This window comes from Epinephelus lanceolatus, chromosome 6, assembly GCF_041903045.1.
Source record: "Epinephelus lanceolatus isolate andai-2023 chromosome 6, ASM4190304v1, whole genome shotgun sequence".
Lineage (NCBI taxonomy): Eukaryota > Metazoa > Chordata > Actinopteri > Perciformes > Serranidae > Epinephelus > Epinephelus lanceolatus.
Genome location: NC_135739.1, coordinates 39,229,201 through 39,256,877, shown reverse-complemented (window position 1 = coordinate 39,256,877; position 27,677 = coordinate 39,229,201). Strand labels below are relative to the sequence as shown.

Sequence of the window (27,677 nt, the reverse complement as noted above, 5' to 3'; positions counted from 1 at the left end):
ACACCTGGGCAAATACACACACTTCCAAACTTGTCATTACACAGACACTTCGCGAGGATGGCAATTACTGCTCTGTGTGTTTTTCTGCTATCCCTTCTGTCTCTCTCTCTCATCGTGTTTGATCTCCCAGTCATTATCCAGTGCAGCGGCGTTTCATCACCTCTCTGATCACATTGATCCGCTGCCCTGCACAGCACCAACGCACCTCTGAAGACTCAGAGACACTTCAACTGGCTGGAGCTCAATTAAAAACTGTGATTGCTATTGACCGCCTCGGTTTGATATGTATGTGTGTGTGTGTGTCAGGTTTACAATAGAACAGGCCAATGGTTACATGGTCTTTGTCCAGCTTCATCTCCTATGAATCATATTTTCATGTTATCACTTTGGGGGTAAACACAGTGAAACTTTGATTTATCTTTTATCTTACTTATTTAAAGGGCCAGTGTGTAAAATGGGTTGAAAACCGTTGGAAACAGTGACATCAGTGGTCAAATTCTAGATTCCAGGGCTCACTCGCTCACCCCTCCCGTCGGGTAAATGACAGTGGCCTCGTAGGGACAAAAAGCCTTGCGCACGAGTTTTTCAGGAGTAGGTCTATCTAGCAACGAGGTGAATGTTTATTTAGAAATCTAAACCATGTTACGATATTGTAATGAATCCCTCACGAGCAGGAGACCAGAGGAGCGTTTGGGAAAAAGGTCAGTTTATTTGAGCACTCCAGAAACTCCGGTAACACTCCACTCCGTCCCAAACTCTGACTCTTCTAGCATAACAGACACACTTAATAACTTTACACACATACTCGTTTACCATTCTAAGTGGAAACCCCCCTCCCCTCTCTGCTCCACCAATCTCCAGCCCACACACTGACTGACAGCGTAGCCAGTAACAGAGCTCAGCTGTTTATTTAGCCTAGCAATATCTCTGGACTATAGTAGCTGCAATGGACGACTTTGAACGCGATTTTGAAGAGTTTCTTGTAGTGGACACAGACCCAGAGCCATACCTGTTTGAGCCGGAGCATACAGATGAGGAACTCCATGTGTTTGATGCTGAGCGGGTGAGAAGAGAGGCTGAATGCACAGAATGGGATTTGGTGCTACTGCTGCCATTGTTGGGGAGATATATCATCAGGAGGAAAAGCGCCGCAGAGAGTGCATCACAAGGAGTGAAGTTGCGTCTTCTTTTCCTCGCAGATGAGGGTTCGGGTTCATTCTCTCCTGTTGCGTGGTAAGTGTGGTCCATTCGCAAACTTGATAACTAAAAAAACTTTTCACTACTCTATCGACGAACTACTAACACTCTGCTGTTTCCTCCTCCTTCTTCCTTCCTTCCGCTGTCTTCGTTGGTTCATTTATACACGCGAAACGCGTTCTCTGGCTGGCTGGATTGTCCACTCGGTCTGCCGTACATACATGGCGGCGCAAGATGGCGATCTCTCTAAAGCAAGGCCCTTGCTATATATATATATATATATATATATATATAAAAGCATAATTATAAGGCTACGAAAATCAAACGAATTTTATTTTATAGCGATCATACACTTGTATAAACATATTAATGGGTAGAATATTCAGATTCAGATTCAGATTGACAATAAACCATGCCAAATATTACACACTGGCCCTTTAAATGTATCTTAAATTTATCAGACAGAACTTTTATATTATGTTTACATGCAAAACGTGCATCCTTAGTATTTCCAAACTGCACCGTTTTTCTTCATTGTGAATGTGTGGCACATTAAAAGAAAATGCTATTCTGATACCACTGGTTTAATGTTTTTAGTCAGTCTTGTTGATAATGACAACAATGTACTTTTTTTTTTTTTTTAGACTGATTATTTTCAGTCATTTCTACTTTGCCGCTCTCTGTTGTTTTAAGTTTCTTTGACAGAAAGCTTGAAACCCATCAGCTATCGGTCTGGAGGCCATGGCCAATGTTTCTGGTGTTCCAATGTAGCCAGTGGATATCCAGGTCAAGATTTCCTCTTCTGTTCACTGGTCATTTTTTTTGTTTTTATATTAACTAGAATTACTGCCTTGTTGTTGTATGCCTCTGTGAACCAGTCAAGTTGCAGTTACAGTATACATCCATGTCTGTGAAAACAAGGATGCTTCACACACATTTCCTCCCCAGCAGCACAGAAGATCTATACAGTCTGCACAGTTTCAAGGTGGACACCCAAGATTAGCCAAATGTCTTCCCTTCTGTTTCTGAGATATGATGGTGAATAATGGCCAAAGGAAAAATATTTGTCATAATTAGTGAATAAATTCTTGTGTTTTAGCCTAAAACATGTATTGCTAGGGCACAGTGACCTTGACCTTTGACCTTCAAACACCAAATTCTAACCATTCCATCACTGAGTCCAAATTGACATTTGTGCCAAATTTGAGGAAACCCCTTGGAGGTGTTCTGCAGATATTGCCTCCACAAGAATAGAACATACAAGTTCACAGGGACTTTGGCCTTTGACCACCAAAATTCAATAAGATCATCGTTGAGTCTAAATGGATGTTACAGATTCTGCATAACTAGACACAGACATCTGTTTACAGAGATTACACTGACAGTAGCTTAATACTGATTGAAAGAACTGCAAAAGTAGAAGCAACTGAAAGTGGTTAACTGAAATTTGCTACCAAAAATTGACTAACTTACGGGTATAGGGCAACGGCAGTCATTTATTTTAGGTCAGCCCACATTTTCATGTCTTTTTAACCAGCATATACTGTATCAACATAAAACAAGAGGCTACAGTGCATGTGCATGGTCTTGTACTTGTGTTATATGAGTGTATCTGTTATATTTGTGAGGACCTATTTGAATATCAGACCTTCAGAATGAAGACATACACAGACTACTGCACACCCTGCTCTGACTTAAGGTCTCTCAGTTCTTGTCCAACACTAAACCTCTCTGCAGTGATGAAATGGAGGGTGTTGTATTACATTTCTTTTACTTGACCAAGCTCTTCCAATCAAAGCCTTTGGACAGATGAACCAGTGATGTCTAGTCTCCTGGTTTACATCCAATTGTATCCCTCATTTACATACAAGAGGAACAGAGTGTAGCGAACTACAGGGCTAATCTGAAGATAAAAGACACGAGCTGCCTTATCGCAGCCGAGCAGTGCGCTGCATATGATTAGCCTGTTAGATTCAGCATGAGCTCTGATTACCTTAACATTTCTCCCATATACCTGTGGGTAGATAGTGACGAGGAGACCATCAGGGATTCATTAGCTTACTGTCATAATTAATGTTGCATGGAGCTGGCAAACAGCTCCCCTCGGGGAAGGGGAAGGCGTCAAGTTGGGAAATGTAGCAGGGTGTTCACAATCGCGCGGTGTCAGATAGTGTTACGCATTGATTAGCGCTATGAGCCCTGTTAGAGCTATTAGGTATCACACTTGATTTAATCAGCACGGCTGCTGAGAGAGAACTGAACTGTTCAGGACAACAAGTGGAAGAAGAGGGAAGGAAAGACAGGGGGAGAGGAATGGTAAATGGTAAATATAGTATAATGGCTGTATTAATTACATAGCACCTTTCTTGTCTTGGCAATCACTCAAAGCACTTCACAACACAAACACCACACACATTCATACACTGGTGGCCAAGGCAACCCTACAAGGTGCCACCTGCTCATCAGATAAATATTCACATGCAATCACACAGCAATGGCACAGCAATGGGAAGCAATTTGGGGTTCAGTACCTTAAAGGACACTCTGACATGTAGAGTGCAGGGGCGGGGACCAGCAACAGTCCAACTGGTGGATGAGCGCTAGGGTTGGGTGCCATACAAACTGGAATTCAGTACCAGTACCCAACAGTACCCTTCTTTTAAATACTCTACTCTTTCTGTATTAACAAAAAAGTTTAATTATTGAACAAGCTGCAGGGGTGATGTAGTTGACTTAAGTGAAATTCTGCTCCTCTACGCCTTTCTAATCACACAAAGACCTAGTCTTCTGTCTTGGTCTGTCTGTTGCTTGTGTGTGTGTCTGCTCATCAAACAGTGATACTAGGCTATTACTACAATAATATAGAAAATAAAATGGACCAGACGCTGAAATTATTGCTGCAATAGGGAAACCAACAGAGCGTCTGCAGAGCTCCATTGCCTGCCTCAGAACTCTGTTGCTGGTTTCCAAGCTTCGGTGCGATTTCTAGCACCTCCTCCTCTTGTCTAAACCCAGCGTTCTCACCCAGATGTGCTCTCAGGTACTGAATATCTGGCACCAAAGGCCTTAATGTAAAACGGTACTCGGTAGTACTGACATAGTAAAGTAAAGACTTCCGTACCCAGCCCTAACAATCGTTATACCTCCTGAGCCACAGCAGGCCAAAGTAGAAAGAGAAATAAAGGATGCAGTATTAAAGACAGAATAAGACAACAAGGGCAACTTCAGGCAACTTATTTTTCAACTTTGCCCTCTCCTTTCAAATAGTTTCAGAACAGTTAATCCATGATGTTCATTCATACAGCAATGAGTGAACGTCATAAATTCACAGCTGAATTTTATTTGGTTGTAATCACTAGCTACCAATGTTTCAGTTTTTCCTGATAAATAAGGTTTGAAAGATGTCTTTGAATGTTCTCATACTGTTGACAAAGGGTCAGCAAAGTCAGACTTAAAGACACAATGGGAATGCTGCAAAACCTGACCAATGTAGCGTCGATTTGTGCTGGTTCGACATGGTTCCTACACTACTTAAAGTCAGCATTTGTCTGCAATGACATGCTGACAAATTGTAAATCTATGTCATCCGGGTGAACCTAGATGGACAAGTGACTGTGATTATGTTTTACAATACTAAAACAAGCACAGTGTCCAGAAATGGAACGAAGACTGCTGTAAATTTGCCGTCAAACAAAAACTATGCGCTAAAAGTAATAAAAAATAAAACAATAATCTACAGTGATCCTTTAACTTGCACAAAGTGAATTGAATCATTGTCAATAAAAAGAAATGTTGCTGTGACATTCATCTATGGTCAAATGCAGCCTCACTTAGTCTGAATCGACCAGTGATCCCTGATCAATCCCTTTCCCAGAAAAATAGAAAACCCTGAGCAGTGCTGTTCCAAACAAAATGCTGAAACAGAGCAGGGCGTGCCGGAGTGTCAGCAGTGATGGAGGATGCAAATCAGTTAGCGTCCCTCTGCGCAGGCCTCCCTGTGCTGCTGCTGCTGCTGCTGCTGCTATACCACTGCTGCTACTGGTGATTTGTGACTGCAGGAATGTGGCCTGTCAGGCCAACAGTGTACCAGCCAATCAATTATTCAGGACAAATACAGCCTTGTGTGGCTGCAAGATGGATGGATGGATGGATGGAAGGAAGAGAGGAGGGAGGGACAAGTGGCTCAACTAGCACACATGCTGTAACTAAAAGCATCAGCATGGCGAGCAGAGACATATAGAAATGAGATATTTACCCGAGGCCCAGAGCAGTATGGATGTTATTTATAGAAGAGGGACCAAACCCACTCCAATAAAACAGACGAGCAGACAATTAAAGAGAGCCGAGAGGCGACAGAGGAAGGAGGAGAGAACGTTGCTCTGCGTCTGACCTATTTAGCAAATGAAGAGCCATAAACACAGCCGATCTGAACTCACTCCGCAGCAAGGCTAAAATTGAGCTAACCACCCCAACCCTGTAAAAACGCTAATCAAAGCCTGCAGGGTTCAGAATAGCTTTTTAAGTGGGGCAGCCTGTTTTGCAATGCTTTTTACATTTTGGGCCCAAGTCCCTCTCATCCTCGTTACCGCCTGTTTTTGCTCGGCCCTAAATAAATCATCAAAAATCCAGCTGCACTCAACAGATACACACAGCTTGCACGCTAGTGTACAGTATGTACACAGTCTTCTAAGTGGAATCATTACCACGTGATACTATTAGAGATAATAAACATAAACTCTGATGCAATCAAAGTAGTCTGAGGACACACTGAAGAGAGCTACTGGATCACATCGGGAGTCAACAGGGAGCCACAACGTGTGGGAGTGTTCCTGAAAACTGTAGAGTAAATAGGAAATACGGTCATTTATCCACTGCTCCCAGAGTTCATGCAGCAGTTCATGGAGTACAGGGTGGAGCATGAAGGGTGTAGCTTCCTATCAACACACAGCAGTCCAAGCGCACCTAACAGGGTTTGAGATTGCAACCAAAATGGTCACATATGAAAACTTTCTTTGTGAGTGTATGAGTTAAAATTTTACCTGGTCACAGTCAGGGGAGTGCATGATGCAGACCGAAGTCTCTGCTGACAGTGACAGAGTGAATGCTGACTTTGCGTTATATAGGTCTTGTATATGAAATGTGTGTATCGTCACTGTGCTGCAGTTTTAGAAACTATGATAATCTGGCCACGTCTTTCGCCACGTCCAGGCATAGCCTCCCTCCCTCTTCCTCTCTTTGCAGTTCTCCTACTCATACAAATGAATATACATCTAGTAACTATTATTACTAACAGCAGAACATTACCAGAGGAGACACTGGGTGTTTTTTGCAACTTCAGTGTAGAGGATTTTTATGTTTACTACAACTTCAGTAACATCTGCCTTAAAATAGACCTTTATATGTTCTACACACAGCATAGCCCACTCACCATCTCTTGGCCTGTCTGTGGTACATCAGCCTTCAGTGTTGATAGGCTATTACCCGTGACGTGTAACCAATCAGCCGGGATGAGCGAGGCTACAGAGGGGTGACTGCGGACAGAGAGCTGGCGGCATTAGAGCCAAAGCACTACATAGAAGGTTGTAGAACTAGTGCTATCAGTGGAAAAGTTAGTCTGGAGATCTGCCTAATGAATGATTATTGTGATTCCGAATTCGACAAAAGTCTAAGTCAGGTTTATTAGAACTTGTGTTTAGCCATCATTTCTATCATGAGGTGAACATTTTACTCATCAGATTAATCGCTGAGCTGTATAGAAGAAGAAGCAGCATTACTAAAAAGCAGTCAAAAGTCAAATACACAAGCAGTCAGATGATCAAACAGCAAGCAACACCTACAACTAATGATTATTCTTATTATCATTTAATCTGCATATTATTTTCTCGTTTCACCAATTAATCATTTGGTCTATGAAATGTCAGAAAAAATGTCCTACAGCACAAGATAATGTCATGAAATAGCTTGATTTATCTGAGAAACAGTCCAGGGACCTAAAGATATGCAAAAATACAAATAAGAGCAGCACATCCTGACACTTTAGAAGCTAGAACTGGGTAACATTTGGCCTTTAACAATTAATTCCGTTGATTGTTTTAACTGTTTCAGCTCTGACTCAATCTAGCACTTTAAACTCACATGAGAAAACAATTGTGAACAGTTATGGGTAAATATCACCCCAACTGTCTATTGAGTACAATGTCTATAACTGATGGATAAGATGACCAAAGCTATTTAAATATGACTTAAATTGTAACAAATGGGAAACATGCTTTCAGGTCCCGTTAAGGCCAAATTCAGCCAGATTCCTAAATGGATCCTTAAGAGAAATCCTCAGAGAGGACATGTTAACAATGGCTGTTTGGCCTGAGTCTGTAAAAGCACCAAGAAACGGCATTTCCTGTTAGATAGTGGGCCAGTCTGCAATCTCCAACAGAGAGACCTTATATGCATCTGCCATCACAACATTTACAATTACGGTCTGAGCACGAAGAGAGGAGAGAAAAAAAATATCAAGCTGATGATGATAACGTGTGAGCAGGAGCAGAGAATATCATTCAAACCAAACTTGCTACGACAGAATTTTTTTTGGAAGACTAACACACAGTACAGCCAGTGAGGAGGAGAAGTACATAGGTCTGGTGGGTTTCATGTGGGGCTGGTGTTTGTCTGGACTGGAGCTGGAGGATCAGGGCAGATCAGCTCAGCAGCAGCCACAGCTGCATGTTATCAGCAGATCAGCAGCCTGATGAACAGGCCTGCAGGTGGTGAACCTAAGAGGTTACACTACATACTAGTGTTGATAGTAGGGGTGTAACGATCCATTGTTCTGTATCGATATATCGATTTAATGATCAACGATCCATTATCACTGATGCAAAGTGAAAACATCGAAGCATATCGTCAGCTTTAGCATAAGCTTTTATTTTGAAAGTCTATGTCACTGTCAAACAGCGGCAGGCACATGGCAAGCAGCCAAGAGAAAGACGATGAGGGCCACGTTATTTACTCTGGAATAAATCAGCACAGTGGAAATATTTTGGATTTCAGAGAAAATACAGGTCAACAGACAGCACATGCCGTACATTAGCAATGATGTTACGAAATAAATCACAACGTAACGTTACCTGCCTGGACGAGCGTTTCGCTTCGCCAACTTCTTGCTTTAGCAAAATTAGGCTGGAAAACTGTGCATGCAGGCCAAAATTCAACCATGCTGTTCTGTCAGGAGATGCAGTGACTTTAATCACCGGTGAGTAAGAAAAATAATAACCTAACATGTAATTTGTTAAGCTATGAGAAGAGGAAAAATGTGCATTAGCCCCTAGGCTAATTTATGCAATGTAAACATGCTTAAGCTAATGATGAGGGATTAGCAAAAAACAATTGTTTTGTCTCTGAATCTTTACAGTTATTAGTGAGCTGAATTTGATACTTTTGTTGAATGATCTTGGTGTTAATCCAGATATTCCTGAAGTTTTATGAAAAAGATGATGGTTTGGGTTAAAATGAAAAGACTTCTGGAAAGATCTCTCTGACAGAAAGCCCTGAAGGTTAACTTATGCCATTTGTTTTTTTATTTGTGTTAGTGGAGCCAGTTTAAAGTAAACTTTACTGTACTTATTATTTATGTGTAGTGCATGTGTTTTATGGCCAAAAGTCAAAAAGAAAGGGGTGGCATCGTCTTCTGTAACAGACTGTGTTAAATGGGCATTTAATATTGCCTTATATCGATCGCAGACCCCAAATTGTATCAAACTGAAATCGTATCGTGGCAGACTTTGTAATATCGGAAAATATCGTATTGTTGTCCAAACAATCAATATAATATCGTATCGTGATGAAACTGGTGATTTAAACCCCTAGTTGATAGTGCTCTATATTTGTGGCTTGTATGCAAAAGGTAAATGTGATTAAAGTGCTGTTTCACCCAAATTACAAAAAAGGCATCTAGTGGCATCTACATTTTAGTTTGGTTTTATTTGTCCAGGATGTAAGATGTGCACTTCAAATGTCAAATGAGAAATTGTTGGTAAAAAAAAAAGAGGGTGCAGTGCTTGATTTTAATGGTTCTGCTCAAGACTGGTGGAAACATGGGCTGGTTCACTAGATAGCACCAAGCTTCCAAGATGGCTGAACAGAACAAGTTCAAAACCAGAGGTAATTTGGTGAAAAATGGGATAATATTCCTGTCATATTTTAGTACTGTGAGAATTTTCAACAAAGTTCTTTCACTTCCATTATACTGGGGTGAAAGCAGAACTCCAGATTCCATAGAGATTTTTTGCTGAATCAACCATTTAACTGTTGTACAAAAAGAACAGCTTAGTACATATTATCTGCTTTAGCTCCTTCACCTCTGTTGTGCACCGCATTGAGCAATAATAGGCCTACAGCCTGTCAAGACCACACTAAAAAAACGGAATAATTCTAGTATGAACATTGGCATTAAAAGTACACTTGATGTTGTCACTTTTCAGGTTAAATGCACCCCATACTCAAAGCATGAATTGCCACTCACACTATAGGTACCTACACAAATGATTTGCAAGCACTGCTTACACACAGGTTGCCAATAGTGGCAAAGTCCCACAAATGATTGCTGTTGCAAGTTTCAGGTAAACTTGTGAGTCCTTAAAGGTTCTTTGATGCTTATGAATGGGTAACAAGTATGGCTTTTGTTTTGATTGGTGAGAGAAAATGATCTGATGTTGTTTAAATGAGATCGAGGACGGCAGCAAAGCCACACAAGGGAACCATCTATGGCCTCACCATGATGCACACAAAACTTTAGTGTCAGTGCGATGGTTCTGTGAAGGTGTAAAGGTGATGGAGATGCAGAGGGGTCACCCAAAGCAAAATCTCACATTGGGTCATTGAAACCCTGAGGCCAGCTCTGAAAGACCCACATACAACCACAGACAGAGTAGAAAAAGAACTAACCTGCAGAGTTTTGAGCTTAACATTTCATTTCATTTCAAACTGTTTGTCCATCTTCAACCCAGAACTCAAGTTCAGGTTACACAGCAATTTTACTCTCAGACAGATCAAGTAAACTTACAGCATCAATATGCTTGAGAGCGAATGAAGCAGACAGTCAATACCAATACCATCACACACAAAATAGTCTTGGCAGAGCAGCTTACATCGGTACTAGACACATACTGAAGTTTAACATCAGGTTTTAGAGCCAAAAAACTGACTGAATGTTGTGTTTTTGTTCTCTTCATGTGGATTTCATAAAAACACAGCCCTGTTGGTTACAATCCAACTGATAAGACAGCACAAAGATCCAAAAGGAGAACCCAAACGTTCTCATGATGTGTTCGGTGGTGTCTGTGTGGGCAGCACTCACCTGAAGCAGCAGCTGCTCCAGGAGGCTGAGCCCCCACAGCGGTCTGCACCCCCCCAGGGGTTGGTGGTACAGGCCTGGGCCAGGATTTAGCCGCAGGAGGGCTGACCCTCACCACCCCGACGTACTCCACAAAAGTCCCTGGAAAGTCTCCCTTGTCCTTGGTCCTCTCGTTGGTGCCGTGCAGCCAGCCTTTGGGGCTCCGCTCGTCCCCGTCCTGGTAGTCCAGCCCTGCCACCGACATCAGCGAGGCCTTGGGGACGGTGAGCAGGTCACCTGGCTGGAGGCTGATGTCATCACCACGCTCTCGCTTGTACTCAAAGAGTGCCCGGTACTGGAAACTGTCAGATGCCATGGCAACAACAGTTTATAGGGCTGTTCTAAAAGCCAAAAATATAGATGTTGCCTGAGATTTGCTGTGCTAAAACTGAAATCAACGGCTTGAAAAATACCAAACGCAAACTCTGTTAGTTAAAAATCCCTGAAGAGAAACTGGAAGTCAACCTAAACCTGGGAAACCTGTGAGGGAGCCTGAGATTTGCTGTGTCGTGCTGACTTGGATGACACAGTGGAAATGATAAAAATCTGATCCCTGAGGTGGAATTCGACACTTTATTTAGTCCTACAACCCCATGAAGAGCAGGTCCAACCTTCTTAATCCAAAAATATTTGTCCTCCGAGTGCAGTGACACTGAATTGAACAGTCAGCGGGTCTTTGCTTTAATACTGCAGATTGGTTTAACTATCCATGCAGTACTTTAAAAATCCACAGTATGAATCCACCCGTCAGTCACAGCTCTCCAGTCTGAAGGCCTGCAGGTCTGTATGATCTGAATGGACAGACAGACTGACCAGCCACCACACTGTGCCTGTGATGGGAAAAGAAAAAGAGGAGGGAGCGGAGAGGAGTAGGCTGGATGGTCTGAAAACTGGAGGATGGCACAGTTTTCTAGGACGGGGCGACCTCCAGACAATGCCCCAAAGCTTCTGCAGGTTCTTCCGATGTTAATGAGAAAAAGTGTACAGAGGCTACACTGAGTCTACTAAAGTCAGACACCCACACACACTTATACACACTCACACACGTACACACACACACCTGAGGAAATCCACTGCAGTGCAGAATTTGGCTTCTTATTCAGGGCGTCCCTGTGTGCACTCTGCTGCTACTGCTGCCTCTCCTTTATTGTCTGCGCAGCCTCCTGAAGCAGACAGACGCTCCTGCAAACTTAAAATTAAGTTCTGAGGTTAACATCACACACTTTTAGACAGTTATTAGGATTTAAATACAAGAAAATATTGATATGAATCAATATTAATTTAATGTCAGAGATGCATGTAGAGAAAAGCATGGTCAAAGTTTCAGCATAAGTAAATAAATATGACACCAAAGTAGGAATATTATAATGATAATACAGTGGAAAAAATCCCGCTGCACCCTGCTTAGCACACTGGCAGAAAGACGCTGAGACTGTCAGTTACAAGAAGCGTGACTAGGCGAATATCAACTTCAGACAGACAGCGTGCCCGACTAAACTCGCCCTGCGCCAGTCTGCCCTACTGTCTGCTGCTGCCGCCCTTAAACACACCGCAAACTCACCGCTCAAACAGCCCGGACGAGCCCTTGTCCACCCTCGGTGCCTCGGTGCGTGAACTGCCCGCTTCGACACTACCTGAACCCCGCAGTGCGAGCCCAGACATCCATGAAGCCCGTCAGGATAAATGGATGGCGTGGCTGGTCCAGCAGACAGGCAGCCTGCTCGGTGCTGTAGTGAGCGGCAGTGCTGATGTCAGTAAACCCCTCCTCCCTCCTCCTCCTCCTCTTCCTCCTGCTGTCTGCAAATTATGCCAGCCAGCGGCGGAGACGGGACAGGTCGGTGCGGCGCACCGCAGCTGCAGCTAAACACCGCGTGACCCCGGTTATGATGCTCTAAGCCTCTGCTGCGATTATGATTTGGACTTTTAATTTGAGTTGATGTTGTTATGTTACACGAGGATGAGAGGGAGTGTTGGATGTTCAGAAGCTGCTGAGAGGTGATGAATTATGTAACAACTCTGTGACCTGGAAAAGTCGCTGCATGTATCCCTGCGCACTGCTGGGCTCGCATTTTAGGAAAGAAAAATAAATAATTAAAATAAAAATAGAAGATGGAGGGATGAGACTTAGAGGTGGATGATGGGAGAGCAGTGCAGTCTAGCTCGATGTGTGTTGCGCAGATGACGCAGCAGCAGACAGCGGCAGACTGCTGTGTCATCAGGTGCGCATGTTTCCAGTTTTCCAGTTTGGAGCTGCAGAGAACATTTTGGTACAAGGTGTACAGAGCAGGGAGAGCTGCAAGCCTCAACTTTCCTCTGCCTTTGTGAGACTGAGTGATAAATCCAGAAAGAAAGAATGTGACATTTGGACAATATAATAACAGTATGTCAATTTGTACATAAAATGTTGCAGCCCCTTTCAAAATAAGACAACAAGATTTATTTACTTTAAGATTATTTCCCACTTATTACTATATCTTATCTTATTTTCTGTCTGTTTTCCGCCTCTTCCCGCTGACTCTACATACATGCTCAAATGAAAATACTGATTTCAATATATTCTTACTATCATTTCTTCTTCTTCTTCTTCTTTTAATTTTTGTATGTCAGTATGGTCAATTCTGTTAAAAAAAAAAAGCAAATAAAATACACGAGTAAATAAAGAAATATAGAAATATAGTGTATTTGGGGTCTCACATTAGCAGGGCTTAAAAGCATATAGGCTAACATAAAAGCAACATTCTTGTCTCAAGTCTTACTGGGGACAAAAATGAAAAAAGAAAACAAATAAAAACAGCAAATAGAAATTGAAACATTTTAAAACTCAAGATAAAACTGCGGTAGCACTAAAGAAACAAGATGAAGAGCAAAGTAATCTAAAATGCACAATTTTAAACCAAATACAATAAAAACATATGATTTTCAGTGAGTGAAGCAAAAAAAGTATCATAAATTTAAGACATTCTGATTGTAATATACATATATACATAATTATTCTAAGTAGCCTATTCTAATTATTATTATTATTATTATTACCGTAAATCTTCCAATAATAGCCCAGGCTATTATTTGCTTAAATCACTCAACTCAGCAGGCCTATATGTGAAACAGGCATCTCTATGGGAGAGGCCCTTTAATTCCTTTTAATACAGAACTGTTGCTCATCAAAGATTGGGAAATAAAATCAAACCATTTGTTTGAACCAGTATGAATATTACATGTATAAAACTTAGGCATCGAATAACATATCAGTTATGTGTTACATTATGACACTTGTTTAATGGCACCCAAGGATAACACAACATTATCTTTGTCTCAAAACATTATTCATAAATTTGAATTATTTTATGAAAAACACCTTTGAGTCTTTTGATCAGTGGACCCTTACAGGCTAAAGGACTATAACTTATCGGGTAATCAAGGAATGGACACATATTCTGACTTCATAACAGCTTCGGAGGAAGGGAGTCACCACTTTTTTTTTTCGTCATGCTGTTTAATCTGAATGACTTAGGGTCGTCTCTGATGCTCATGGTTTCAGTGAAAGGAAATTGAGCTAACGATGTTAAGCATCTCCATATTGACAAAAGTTTAAACATTTATATTTGTAGTGCAGCTTCTATAACAAGGAACTGCTTGGCAACCAGACCAGGCTTCTAATTAAGACAGGCCTTTATTGGTCAAAATGTGTAGTTACATTGGGCTAGTAAAAAAGACTGGGTGTTTAATTGGGACTAGGCTATTAATATAAGTTTTAGGGTATATTAATAAGTCTTACGAAGTGATTAGAAATATGTTAAATAAACGCAGACGGTAAAAGGTGAGGTTATCTAACAGCTAAAGCCCTGATAACTTCATTGTTAATGACGAGAGAGTCAAAACTGCACACCATCAGTATTTTGGGCATTTACACGTTTTTCATCATGCACACTTGTGCATTGTACTTGGACACACATGGCTGGATTAACCTGCTCTGGGGCCCTGAGGCAAGAATGAGCTGCTGGGCTCCTGTTAACCCCCCGCTCTTCAACTCTGTCTGCAATGTGCAACTCTACATGGCCCCAGGTTTGCTGTGAGGGAATTTAATTTAATTAAACTCAAACTGATTCAGGAATATGCAACATGTAAGTACAACATTTAAATGCTAAGCATCATAATATAACATGCTGATACAGGGTCCCTGTTCAACACAGGCCTCAAGATGAGGTAACAGGGCAACCTTAAGGCCCGTGTCAGGTCTGTTAATATGATCCTTTAGCAGAGCCAATTCTCAAACAGATATGTTAATTACATTACTACAAATTAAACTGCAATATCGGGCTTTTAGGTGGCCACAATATATTTTGCTAAAAGCCCAACATCTTTTTAGTGTCTACATATTCTGATTTATTCTTCAAACAAAATCTGGTTTATTTGAACTCTTTTTGGGTGGACCTGTTTTGATTTCCTATTTAATTTGACCCTTGTGTTTTGAAAATGACAGGAATACAAATAAACATATTATTTTCATCTCGTACTTTTTCAAGTGAGGCACGCATTATTAAACCCTCTTGATGTTATTAGGACTGTGAGAGACCTCAGAATAAAAATAAATCTATTAAACCCCCCAGCATAAATTATCATCGGGCAACTGTGCGTAGAAAGATGGAAGCATACCCTCTGAGGATTAATCTGAAGCTGGCCTGAGGTCTATTTATAGTTGGTGATATTCAGAAAGCACAGGAGAGATACTTCATGGATAAGTGAGAAACTTAAGTATTCTCATTGTCTTGTAGTTGAGGTGGACATGTAAACAACATGTAAATATGAAAGCAGCAACAAATTGCTCCAAAGCTGCATGTTGCTGAAACCACAGTGCCAACAATTTTGCATCTCTATTTACACCCGTTCAATAAGATGAATTAAATGTGTAAAGCAGAGAGCTTTGGAGCTGATAGGTGTAGTTCTAATTTTTTGATAGAGCTAGGCTAGCAGTCCCCCCCTTCTTTCTGTCTGTATGCTAAGCAAAGGTATCGTATGTCCTGAGTCTTTCTCTGTAGCAGGCACATGGAGATGAAACTGATATTTAACATCTAACCGTGGAGAAGATAGTAAACGTGTGACTGTAATGACTCTAATGATGTACCTCTGGTATTTTCACATCAAATGGCAACAAGCAGTTAAGTTAAAGTTAAAGTGTGTGTGATAAAAAATTCATATGAAAAATAAAGAACTAGAATTACCATCTTAGCTTACCCTCATTGTATACCTTTGCCAACCAGTCAATCGTAGTTTACATATGTCTGTCCAGACTGTAGCTACTGTGATGCCACTCATTGGTTTGTGGACTGCCAGTTTGAAGCCTTGAGTTCAGCATTTTGGTCCTTGCCATCTCGGTTTGGAGCCAGATGTGGCCATATTTGGACAAGAGGATGGAGCTGTGAAAGAGCGAGGGGTCGATCTGATGGGAAGTGGGACACTGTGCGCAGACAGCCTGGCACTCAAGCCGCCCTGCCCTCATATATGTGTAACTCTGGGCCTTAATAAAATGTAGCAGGTGTGCTATATAAAAATTAACATTCATGACAACGCACAGTTGTCATGAATGTTGAAATTAGCTATAGAGACCAAAACTGTTTTTTGTACCAGGCTGTAAACATGTTTATTTCTGCTGTTTTGGAACCAGCCTCAAATGGACATTTGATAAACTGCAGTTTTTGGCACAGCCACATTGGCTTTATTTCTCAGCCTCAGAGGTTGGTCCAGACTCACATGAAGCCATGACAGTAGACAATGCTTTAAATATGGGTGTTGCTGCAGAGAAGCTACAAATTCTGAAACATACAGTAGATGCTTCACACACATCTTCAACCTGGCAGCACAGAAGATCTATCAACATTTTCAAGATGGACACCCAAGATTAGTGTCATCAATTCAGTATCTGACCAAATGTCTTCTCTTCTGTTTTTGAGTTATGCTGTTGAATAATGGCCAGAAGTGTTTTTTGCAGAACATTATAACAACCCAGTAAAGTTGACCTTTGACCTTTTGGATATGAAATGTCATCACTTTCAATTTATTCTATTAGACATGTCTGTGAAATAATGCCATAATTAATGTCCAAAAACAAGTTTGTGAAGTCCCAGTGATTTTTGACCACCAAATTCTAGTCAGTTCATCCTTGAGTCCACTTGGACAACATACCTGTGTTCAAAGAGGAATGACGAAAAAATAATGTTACTAATTTAAAAACAATGCCATCCATTATAGGCGGTGGGCCGAAGCCACGATTCCTAAATAATAATAAATCAATCAATCCTAAATAATAAATAAATCAAAAGAAAATTGTTGTCACCGGTACTTCTTGCACATTTTTGTAGATCAGTAACTTTATCACATTACCTTTTTCCAGCAAACAGAGCAGACAGCTACGTTCGGGGTCCGACATACATGACGTGATTGTAGTTATCATCCAATGGGACGCTTGGAAAAAAGAAAAAAAAAACTTGGAAAAATGGCGCTGCATGTAGAGCCATACATAGCCTAATAAGTCTCTTTTATGTCTTCAATGCATAACTTGGTCTTTACACGTTAAGGACTTTTTTAAACAGCCTGTGTAGGTACCATGTATATTTTCTCTGTGAGCTTTATACAAAATAAACATATCTGATTTCACAAATTTGAGGTCTGTTATCTTGCTTGGGAACTTCACCTGTCATTTATCTGTCAAAATGATGAAACGTCATAAAAACGACCCTCCTCCCACCACTAGATTAATCTTTGTTGCTATTTTTTGTTTGCTAGCATTACATTAGCATAAGAAATGGAGTGCTGTATGCATATAATTCAGAAATATGGACCAATCACTACTTTTACAGACACAGGATGGCAAAAATGTATTAAATCAGTGTTTGAGTGGAAAGATTTAGGCACTGAAGAGAGTCTTATAGCTGAAGAGGCAGTGTGGAGATTTAACTTTCACAGCCAGGAACCTGCTGAATATGCTATACCAGCTAATGCTGGCTATCACTGCTACATCCATTTTACTAATATAACAAAAATAAAACGAGCCCAGAAGAGAAGAGAAAAGGTTGGTATCAAACATGCAGTGTGAAACTGTAAATGTGGATCTTGAACTTCAAATCTGAATCTTGAACGCTGAATCTGTGAACAAAGAAAAGAAATTAGGAGCTACAATGACATCCTCTCACACAATCAGGTTCTGACAACTCAAGTTTATTGTGCGTAATTCAGACATAAGCTTTGTATTTCACTCTACTCAAATGAGCAAAACCCTAGTCAAAATCTATTTGATAAATCAGATCACTGCATTCTCACCCACTTGATTCCATCACAGGAGGAAGTCATTTGCCCATCACACATTCACATTACTTCTGATGTCCAATAAAGTGCTCAGTAACATTCAAAAACTACATTAATTAAAAACAGCCAGGGAAAACACACAGTTGTTATTTCCATTTCATCTCAGATAAGGTGACCAGATTTCTGAAATGAAAAGCAGGGACATTTCAAGTTCAGAGTACAGAAGTTATTTAATATTATTAGGAGATTTGTACAAGGTGGAATGGATGACACTCCCCCCAGCACCAGAGGCGATACTGGAGCTTGTGCATTGCACCTGTAAAAAAAACAACTGTGTTAAAGGCAGATGCACATGTAAACTGCATGAGCTGCCATGTACAAACCTGTGTCAATGCACAAATTGTGATAATCGGCCTTTTGAAGAAGACTAGGCCCACATGGCTTCATCCTTTGAGTAGGCAGTGGTGTGTGTGATGACTCCTGCAGGAGGGAAAAAAATTATGAAGCGTTCTATATAATGCATATGTTATGCTTTGTTTCTGTCTTACAAACTCTCTAATGCTACACATGTGATTTACAATCAGTTCACTTTTCAAAAACCTTACTTTTTTTCATTTAGCTGTTAGCTCTCTTCTGTTGTTTCCATGGAGGTTATGTGAGGAAACAATGATTAAATGACAACATTGTTAACACATCATCATAGCGTGTTTGCTTGGTTTATGAGACTCAGTGATGTTGGTCAGCAGATACTCTAATAAACATGCAATAATCCCGGTTATTTCTACCACAAGGACTTAAGAGACCTAACGTAACCCAATGAGAAATAAGATGCAAGCCACTTCAACTTCACTTTACCCGTAAAGTGCATGAAGCTGCTAGTGAGTGCTTTTTGCAAAAGCTAACACTAACGTTACTTTTACACTTGCAAACGTCACCATACATTTGAACTCAATACTGTACAAAACACAAGCTGCAAGTCATGCGTTTGAACTCAATACTGTACAAAACAATCAAGTTGCAAACATTTTTGTAATAATATAATAATGTTACTTACTTGTCTCCATCGTGTCCATCTGCCGATTCCTCCGTTGAACAGCTGTGCTCAGTGTAGCTAAATCCGATAGGCTAACGACGGCCCTCCCTCGAAATCTTAGCGTTCTATTGGTCAAATTGTTATAGTAGACTGCAGCGTTTGCCTGCATATTAAACAAACTTTAAATTATAATTGGGGAAAAATGTGCAAGAATATCGAGTGGCAACAACCTGGATCTGATGAAGAATAAAATAATCTTCACAATTTTACAAATCCAGGTTGTCCCTGCACGGGGATCATTACTTTGAAAAACTAACGCAGATACGCGGCTTCGGCCCACCGCCTATTATACATGTCACCAAAAAGGCAAACCCATTTGGTTTTCATTGAATCATGGTTTTCTTTTTTTCTTTATATTTTTTAAAATAGTAAGTAGTTGTCAAAAACAAAATTATATGCTTTTTCTACATAAGCTATAAAATCTTTAAATGAATAATAAAAAATGTTAAATGATTATTTTCTTTCTTTCTTTGTTTTTTTTTATCAGATATGAAATGATGGTTGTTTGGTATTATGTACAGTACAGGCCAAAAGTTTGGACACACCTTCTCATTCAATGCGTTTTCTTTATTTTCATGACTATTTACATTGTAGATTCTCACTGAAGGCATCAAAACTATGAATGAACACATGTGGAGTTATGTACTTAACAAAAAAAGGTGAAATAACTGAAAACATGTTGTATATTCTAGTTTCTTCAAAATAGCCACCCTTTGCTCTGATTACTGCTTTGCACACTCTTGGCATTCTCTCGATGAGCTTCAAGAGGTAGTCACCTGAAATGGTTTTCCAACAGTCTTGAAGGAGTTCCCAGAGGTGTTTAGCAATTGTTGGCCCCTTTGCCTTCACTCTGCGGTCCAGCTCACCCCAAACCATCTCGATTGGGTTCAGGTCCGGTGACTGTGGAGGCCAGGTCATCTGCCGCAGCACTCCATCACTCTCCTTCTTGGTCAAATAGCCCTTACACAGCCTGGAGGTGTGTTTGGGGTCATTGTCCTGTTGAAAAATAAATGATCGTCCAACTAAACGCAAACCGGATGGGATGGCATGTCGCTGCAGGATGCTGTGGTAGCCATGCTGGTTCAGTGTGCCTTCAATTTTGAATAAATCCCCAACAGTGTCACCAGCAAAACACCCCCACACCATCACACCTCCTCCTCCATGCTTCACAGTGGGAACCAGGCATGTGGAATCCATCCGTTCACCTTTTCTGCGTCTCACAAAGACACGGCGGTTGGAACCAAAGATCTCAAATTTGGACTCATCAGACCAAAGCACAGATTTCCACTGGTCTAATGTCCATTCCTTGTGTTTCTTGGCCCAAACAAATCTCTTCTGCTTGTTGCCTCTCCTTAGCAGTGGTTTTCTAGCAGCTATTTGACCATGAAGGCCTGATTGGCGCAGTCTCCTCTTAACAGTTGTTCTAGAGATGGGTCTGCTGCTAGAACTCTGTGTGGCATTCATCTGGTCTCTGATCTGAGCTGCTGTTAACTTGCAATTTCTGAGGCTGGTGACTCGGATGAACTTATCCTCAGAAGCAGAGGTGACTCTTGGTCTTCCTTTCCTGGGTCGGTCCTCATGTGTGCCAGTTTCGTTGTAGCGCTTGATGGTTTTTGCGACTCCACTTGGCGACACATTTAAAGTTTTTGCAATTTTCCGGACTGACTGACCTTCATTTCTTAAAGTAATGATGGCCACTCGTTTTTCTTTAGTTAGCTGATTGGTTCTTGCCATAATATGAATTTTAACAGTTGTCCAATAGGGCTGTCGGCTGTGTATTAACCTGACTTCTGCACAACACAACTGATGGTCCCAACCCCATTGATAAAGCAAGAAATTCCACTAATTAACCCTGATAAGGCACACCTGTGAAGTGGAAACCATTTCAGGTGACTACCTCTTGAAGCTCATTGAGAGAATGCCAAGAGTGTGCAAAGCAGTAATCAGAGCAAAGGGTGGCTATTTTGAAGAAACTAGAATATAAAACATGTTTTCAGTTATTTCACCTTTTTTTGTTAAGTACATAACTCCACATGTGTTCATTCATAGTTTTGATGCCTTCAGTGGGAATCTACAATGTAAATAGTCATGAAAATAAAGAAAACGCATTGAATGAGAAGGTGTGTCCAAACTTTTGGCCTGTACTGTATGTTGATGTTGTCCAATGTAAAGTCCATTTGTGTAGAGAGTTACATGCATGATAGTGGGCATTAGGGTCCGTCATTATACTGTGCACTGGTGCCCATTGTAACTTCCTTACACCACTGGTTACTGTGACCTTGACCTTTTGACCCTTGACCACCAAATCTGTTAAGTTCATCCTTGACGGGGTGTCGGTGGCTTAGTGGTAGAGTAGGCACCTCATGTACAAGGCTGTTGCTGCAGCGGCCTGGGTTCGAATCCAGCCTGCAGCCCCTTGCTGCATGTCATCCCCCCTTCTCTCTCTCCCCGTTTCACACTTACCTGTCCTGTCCATTAAAGGCAAAATGCCAAAAAAAAATATCTTTTAAAAAAAAAAAGTTCATTCTTGACGCAAAGTGGACGTTGGTGCCAAATTTGGGGAAATTCCCACAAGGCCCTCTTGAGATATCGCTTTTATGAGAATGGGATGTACTTCAGATTAACCGAAATCATAATGCTTCCAGCTGCAGCTATCCCTGGCATGGAGGCATACAAATGAAAGTAGCAATTAAACCAACAAAATGGTACATCATATCAGAAAAATTTACGACGTGCAGTATAGCAAACAAACCTTATTTGCTCAGAATTGTCATCAGTCTAAATGCTAGTAATAAACATTATCAGACAGACTTATGAAAAAAAAAAATTTACACAACTTGAAATACAGCAGTTCAGGGTTTGGCCTGGATGTCCACATTTTCATATTTTAGGCACATATCTGTTTGTGAATGAATAGAGGAAGCTAGTTGCAGGGATATATATATATACATATATATATATATACAGTACAGGCCAAAAGTTTGGACACACCTTCTCATTCAATGCGTTTTCTTTATTTTCATGACTATTTACATTGTAGATTCTCACTGAAGGCATCAAAACTATGAATGAACACATGTGGAGTTATGTACTTAACAAAAAAAGGTGAAATAACTGAAAACATGTTTTATATTCTAGTTTCTTCAAAATAGCCACCCTTTGCTCTGATTACTGCTTTGCACACTCTTGGCATTCTCTCGATGAGCGTCAAGAGGTAGTCACCTGAAATGGTTTTCCAACAGTCTTGAAGGAGTTCCCAGAGGTGTTTAGCACTTGTTGGCCCCTTTGCCTTCACTCTGCGGTCCAGCTCACCCCAAACCATCTCGATTGGGTTCAGGTCCGGTGACTGTGGAGGCCAGGTCATCTGCCGCAGCACTCCATCACTCTCCTTCTTGGTCAAATAGCCCTTACACAGCCTGGAGGTGTGTTTGGGGTCATTGTCCTGTTGAAAAATAAATGATCGTCCAACTAAACGCCAACCGGATGGGATGGCATGTCGCTGCAGGATGCTGTGGTAGCCATGCTGGTTCAGTGTGCCTTCAATTTTGAATAAATCCCAAACAGTGTCACCAGCAAAACACCCCCACACCATCACACCTCCTCCTCCATGCTTCACAGTGGGAACCAGGCATGTGGAATCCAATCCGTTCACCTTTTCTGCGTCTCACAAAGACACGGCGGTTGGAACCAAAGATCTCAAATTTGGACTCATCAGACCAAAGCACAGATTTCCACTGGTCTAATGTCCATTCCTTGTGTTTCTTGGCCCAAACAAATCTCTTCTGCTTGTTGCCTCTCCTTAGCAGTGGTTTCCTAGCAGCTATTTGACCATGAAGGCCTGATTGGCGCAGTCTCCTCTTAACAGTTGTTCTAGAGATGGGTCTGCTGCTAGAACTCTGTGTGGCATTCATCTGGTCTCTGATCTGAGCTGCTGTTAACTTGCGATTTCTGAGGCTGGTGACTCGGATGAACTTATCCTCAGAAGCAGAGGTGACTCTTGGTCTTCCTTTCCTGGGTCGGTCCTCATGTGTGCCAGTTTCGTTGTAGTGCTTGATGGTTTTTGCGACTCCACTTGGGGACACATTTAAAGTTTTTGCAATTTTCCGGACTGACTGACCTTCATTTCTTAAAGTAATGATGGCCACTCGTTTTTCTTTAGTTAGCTGATTGGTTCTTGCCATAATATGAATTTTAACAGTTGTCCAATAGGGCTGTCGGCTGTGTATTAACCTGACTTCTGCACAACACAACTGATGGTCCCAACCCCACTGATAAAGCAAGAAATTCCACTAATTAACCCTGATAAGGCACACCTGTGAAGTGGAAACCATTTCAGGTGACTACCTCTTGAAGCTCATGGAGAGAATGCCAAGAGTGTGCAAAGCAGTAATCAGAGCAAAGGGTGGCTATTTTGAAGAAACTAGAATATAAAACATATTTTCAGTTATTTCACCTTTTTTTGTTAAGTACATAACTCCACATGTGTTCATTCATAGTTTTGATGCCTTCAGTGAGAATCTACAATGTAAATAGTCATGAAAATAAAGAAAACGCATTGAATGAGAAGGTGTGTCCAAACTTTTGGCCTGTACTGTATATATATATATATATATATATATATATATATATATATATATATATATATATACATAAACCATGTTAATTCTGAGCCTTTGCTCTCAGTGTATTCATGGCGTAAAATTTTAAAAATGTTTCATTTATTTGTTTTCCAATGGTGTTTCTTTATCATATGAATTCATATATTTTGGTTTACGAAGCCCATTTTAACAGACATTTGCTCACATGTAGGTAAATCTGCGCCATAAAAAGTCATGCTGCAGCAGTGACACAGTTTCTGTTGTCATTAATGTACAGACGAAAATCAGCTGTCTCAATTTGATGATCAGGAAAAGACCTATAATAAGCACCTTTTTTAATAAGTTCGTCTTTTTCCTTTATGGACATAAAAATAGAGCTGTCACTGGAACAAGTCTAGTCATTTGTGTATGATGTCTGTAAGTACCAATTTGTCAGTTATGATTTGGGGAAAAAAATCATGCAAAATACATCAATCTGGTTCACATGAGTTCAACTCCCAAATGACTGTCATGACAGCAGTGTCCACTCCTCATCCTCTCTCGTCTCACACTGAAATTATCTTTCGGTAATGTGACATTTGTTCTGACACGCTGTCATGTATGCAAAATGTAAAGCGACAGAAATCAATAAAGCCCTCGCTGAGAAACAGAGAAGATATAATCAGGATAATACAGGCGTTTAGTCATGCTTGTGTCTCAGTGTCAGACAGGGATGATTGTCTTCTTTGTGGCTCTTGAGCTGTCGTCTTCCTCTTTGTCTTATCTCCCACAGCCACCGGCCAATCAGAGGGAAGACAGTATCTGTGAGAGGAAAGTGTGACTTCCCAGAGGAGATGGAAACTAGTTGTCCCAGATTATATGTGTCAGATTAAACAGGCATCATCTTCCTCTAGCACATTGGGAGCGTGCAATTACTCACACATGCAAATAGTGAGTGTGTGCAGACACAGCAGTGTTCCCATGGAAGCATGAGTGAATGTTTGCTGTAGGCTGTCAGGACAGAGTACACATCATGGCAGACTGATCAGTGTTTGTCCACTCATGGTGGCTCACTGTCTGTTTTCACGCAGGACTTGTACATTTATGCAGGATTACAAGCCTGGGGAAAACCCTAGACAGTAGCTGTTATGAGAAGGTCCAGGATATATGGTTGAATACTGGACATTTAGATTTGATATTGCCTATGAGTTTTCAAGATTAAAAAATACTCATGGAAAGCAGCATATTTACCATTTTTATGTCTGTGTCTCTTATGCATGTTTATAAGAACATGTCCGTCCACCTTTTTTTGCACACATTTTTAATTTGCACATTAAAAAATGTCAGAAATATGGGGAAACAAAAGTCATTGGAACATTTGTTTACTTTGTTAAGCAGGCATGTGCACAGACAGACCCCAGTTGATGTTCAAGCGCTTGCCCTTTTGGCCTCTGATCACAAAGTGCCTTTTGTGGATACATTTTTTTTTCTTTTTTCACCTTAATTTTTTAGTTTTTAAAAATTTGTCCCATAGCAGTTCTCAATTAAAGTGTGTGACAATGTCCCAAAACTGCCTTTGAGATTGAATTCTGCAACACTGAACGATCCCCTGCCTCTTAGACTTCCCATGCTGTAGCCAACACAAATCAAGCAGCCAGGGAACAGTGTACGTAATTTTTGCTAGAGCACCCGCTCACCAAAATGCAAGAAAAAGAGAGAGAAAGGGATGCCGAGATATTGAAGACTCAGAAACGCTGACCAATCAAAAAGCAGACTCGGCTTTTTCAGGAGGGGGGCTTTGTTACGACCAGCTGTATTTGTTATTGAATATTTTATTATGTGTGGCAACAGTATTGTTTTAAGAAAGTGAAAGCTCTTGTTTCTTGTGAGGATCTTTGTCTCCATCTTGGGCCTATTTAAAGTCCAGGTTGGCCAAGATGACGCTGAGGGTTGGTGCTGTCAGCGGGCGTTTTCCTTCTCGGCCTTCTGACTTTGTAATTCTGTGATTTATGGTGCTCAGTTTTGCAGTGACCTGTGTCATCTTTGTGTTTCTGTTTGCTTACCGCTGGATTGGTTATTTCCTAGTTATCTTTATCATTTCTTGTTGTTAAGGATAGTCATTGTGTGTGTTAGCATACTGCTAGCTTAACTTGGCACTAACATGGTTTGTTAATATTGTAATTAGAATAGCGCTTTCTTTGTGTTATCCACCTTATTCCTAGCCCCCATGATACCTTGCGTGAATTATGGGTGCAACTTCCGGCTTTGAACTGAACTGTTTGTTTACAGTACTCTATTGTCCTTTCTAAGAGCAATTGGGAAATAAAACGTGGAACACACCACCTGTTATAGCTCAAATGGGATTATGTTATCATACCTCTGCCATCTCTGACAACCATCTCAAAGCATTGTCTTTTTTCTCCTTTCAACCAAGCACGCTAGCAATTGACCTATGGCTAAGCCATGCCCCCCTCCACTCACTCAGACAAACTATCAACATTCAGTGACCGGCGCTATGGCAGGTGTCACAGTACACGGCATTTTGCAGGAGGCAATTAATGATTTTTGGGGACAAAACAATCAGATGTCATTGAGAAGTAACCAAAAGGGCCTAAACTACGCATTGGAGGGATATATTCATCATTTTATTGTTGAGAAGGTCGATGAAAAGCTTAAATTACAAGCCAAAATTTACAGGTCACAGTGTACGCTTGTGAACCGCATCTCGTTGCTGTCACCATCAAAGACAACAAGTTTAAGTGCCACTGAATTTAAGGTTTATGGCTCAGAATATGAGAAAAGGATAACAGCCTTTTTACCATCTTTACCAAGAGTGTCTTAGTGCTACAGTATTTACACTGAATCATTCAGCATAACGTTTGCCAACCTTTAAGTTAATGAAGCTAAGCTCCAGAAGTTAACGTTAGCTTAACTAGAGCCCTTTGGACAACAGCTAATAATGATGTATGATCACCAAAGCACAAAACTAGAACAAAATAGGCTAATGAACTCCCAGCAAACAAAGTGACATGATGAACAACGCAGCTGGGAGCTAACGTTAGGCAAACTTTAGCTAACGTTAGCTAGAGATGTTAAAGATAACTTTATATTTCTTTCCAGCAAAGTGACAATATGCTGCCTCAAACACAATGTTGACTTACCTTAGAACAGATGTAGACATCCTTGTTAATCTTATTCATGTTGAGTTGATGTTGTGGTCTACCGCACAACTTTATCCAGAGGAGACACTTTTCTCAGTTGAGATGTGGTTTAGGAAAGGGTAAAAAATACACCCTGTCGCCCAGCCTCTCAGGATACCTTGTGTCGGAGTTGCATGTACCCCATGCACACTGTTTGACCATTTTTAAACTTCAAATCTCCGAAAAAGCTCATAAAACCGAACAAAACGGACTTTCTGTAATGCATTTCAATGGACATCCAGGCAGAGAATGTCCCGAGTGTATGGGAATGACTACACGCACCATGATTGGCTCATCGCGTTTGAAGGCGGGACTTAGCCATAGGTCAATTAGCTTGGTTAAAATACTGTCAACTTTAACATGGCCCGAGCTAGCTTAAAGTAAACATCTGCTCCTTCGAAAGATGATTTCTGATGACTTATTAAGAGATACTAACTATTCGGCAAACATTTAACATAATTCAGTAGTAACTGTAGCTCCATGTAAAGTGAATAATTGTGATGTTTCCCAGCTAATTCTTTGCTCATCTGCATTAACGACGCAGTTTACACTTTTTTAACATCTGATTTATTAAAAACTGTTCTGAGCGAAACATGATGCTGAATTTAGCAGCACACTTCGGTAATAGTAATATAAAGTAGTAGTAAAAGAAATAATTTTTGCCATTCATTTCTTACATGATATAAAGTAAGTATGGCAAACAGCCCTAAAGGCTAAATACATATTTCAAGGTATCATGCTGAGTTTATTTCATAACGAGCAATTTTCTAATGTAGGTTGAGAATGAAGTCAGACGGGGAAAGACAGGGATATCATTACTGATGCTGAGTGACGGACCTGTCAGTCTAGGTGTCATTCTCTTCTGCAAATACAGATTTAATTCTTTTTCGCTATGTCTCGTGAAACACTTGTGGTTTTATTTC

At 40.8% G+C, this 27,677-nt stretch overlaps 1 protein-coding gene across 2 annotated transcripts in view; it reads right to left on the bottom strand.

Moving 5' to 3' along the window:
• Positions 1 to 12,289, bottom strand: part of pik3r3b (phosphoinositide-3-kinase, regulatory subunit 3b (gamma)) — a 311,005-nt gene extending 298,716 nt beyond the window's left edge. Inside the window, exons 1-2 of one of the 2 annotated variants that reach the window (XM_033622190.2) lie at positions 12,147 to 12,289; positions 10,550 to 11,774 (exon numbers count right to left, since the gene is read on the bottom strand). In XM_033622190.2, the coding sequence (XP_033478081.2) occupies positions 10,550 to 10,901 (352 nt within the window). In that variant the 5' untranslated portion in view covers positions 10,902 to 11,774; positions 12,147 to 12,289. The remainder of the gene's footprint in view (positions 1 to 10,549; positions 11,775 to 12,146) is intronic. The other variant, XM_078169045.1, reaches the window with a different exon arrangement.
• Between the last annotated feature and the right edge of the window lie 15,388 nt (positions 12,290 to 27,677).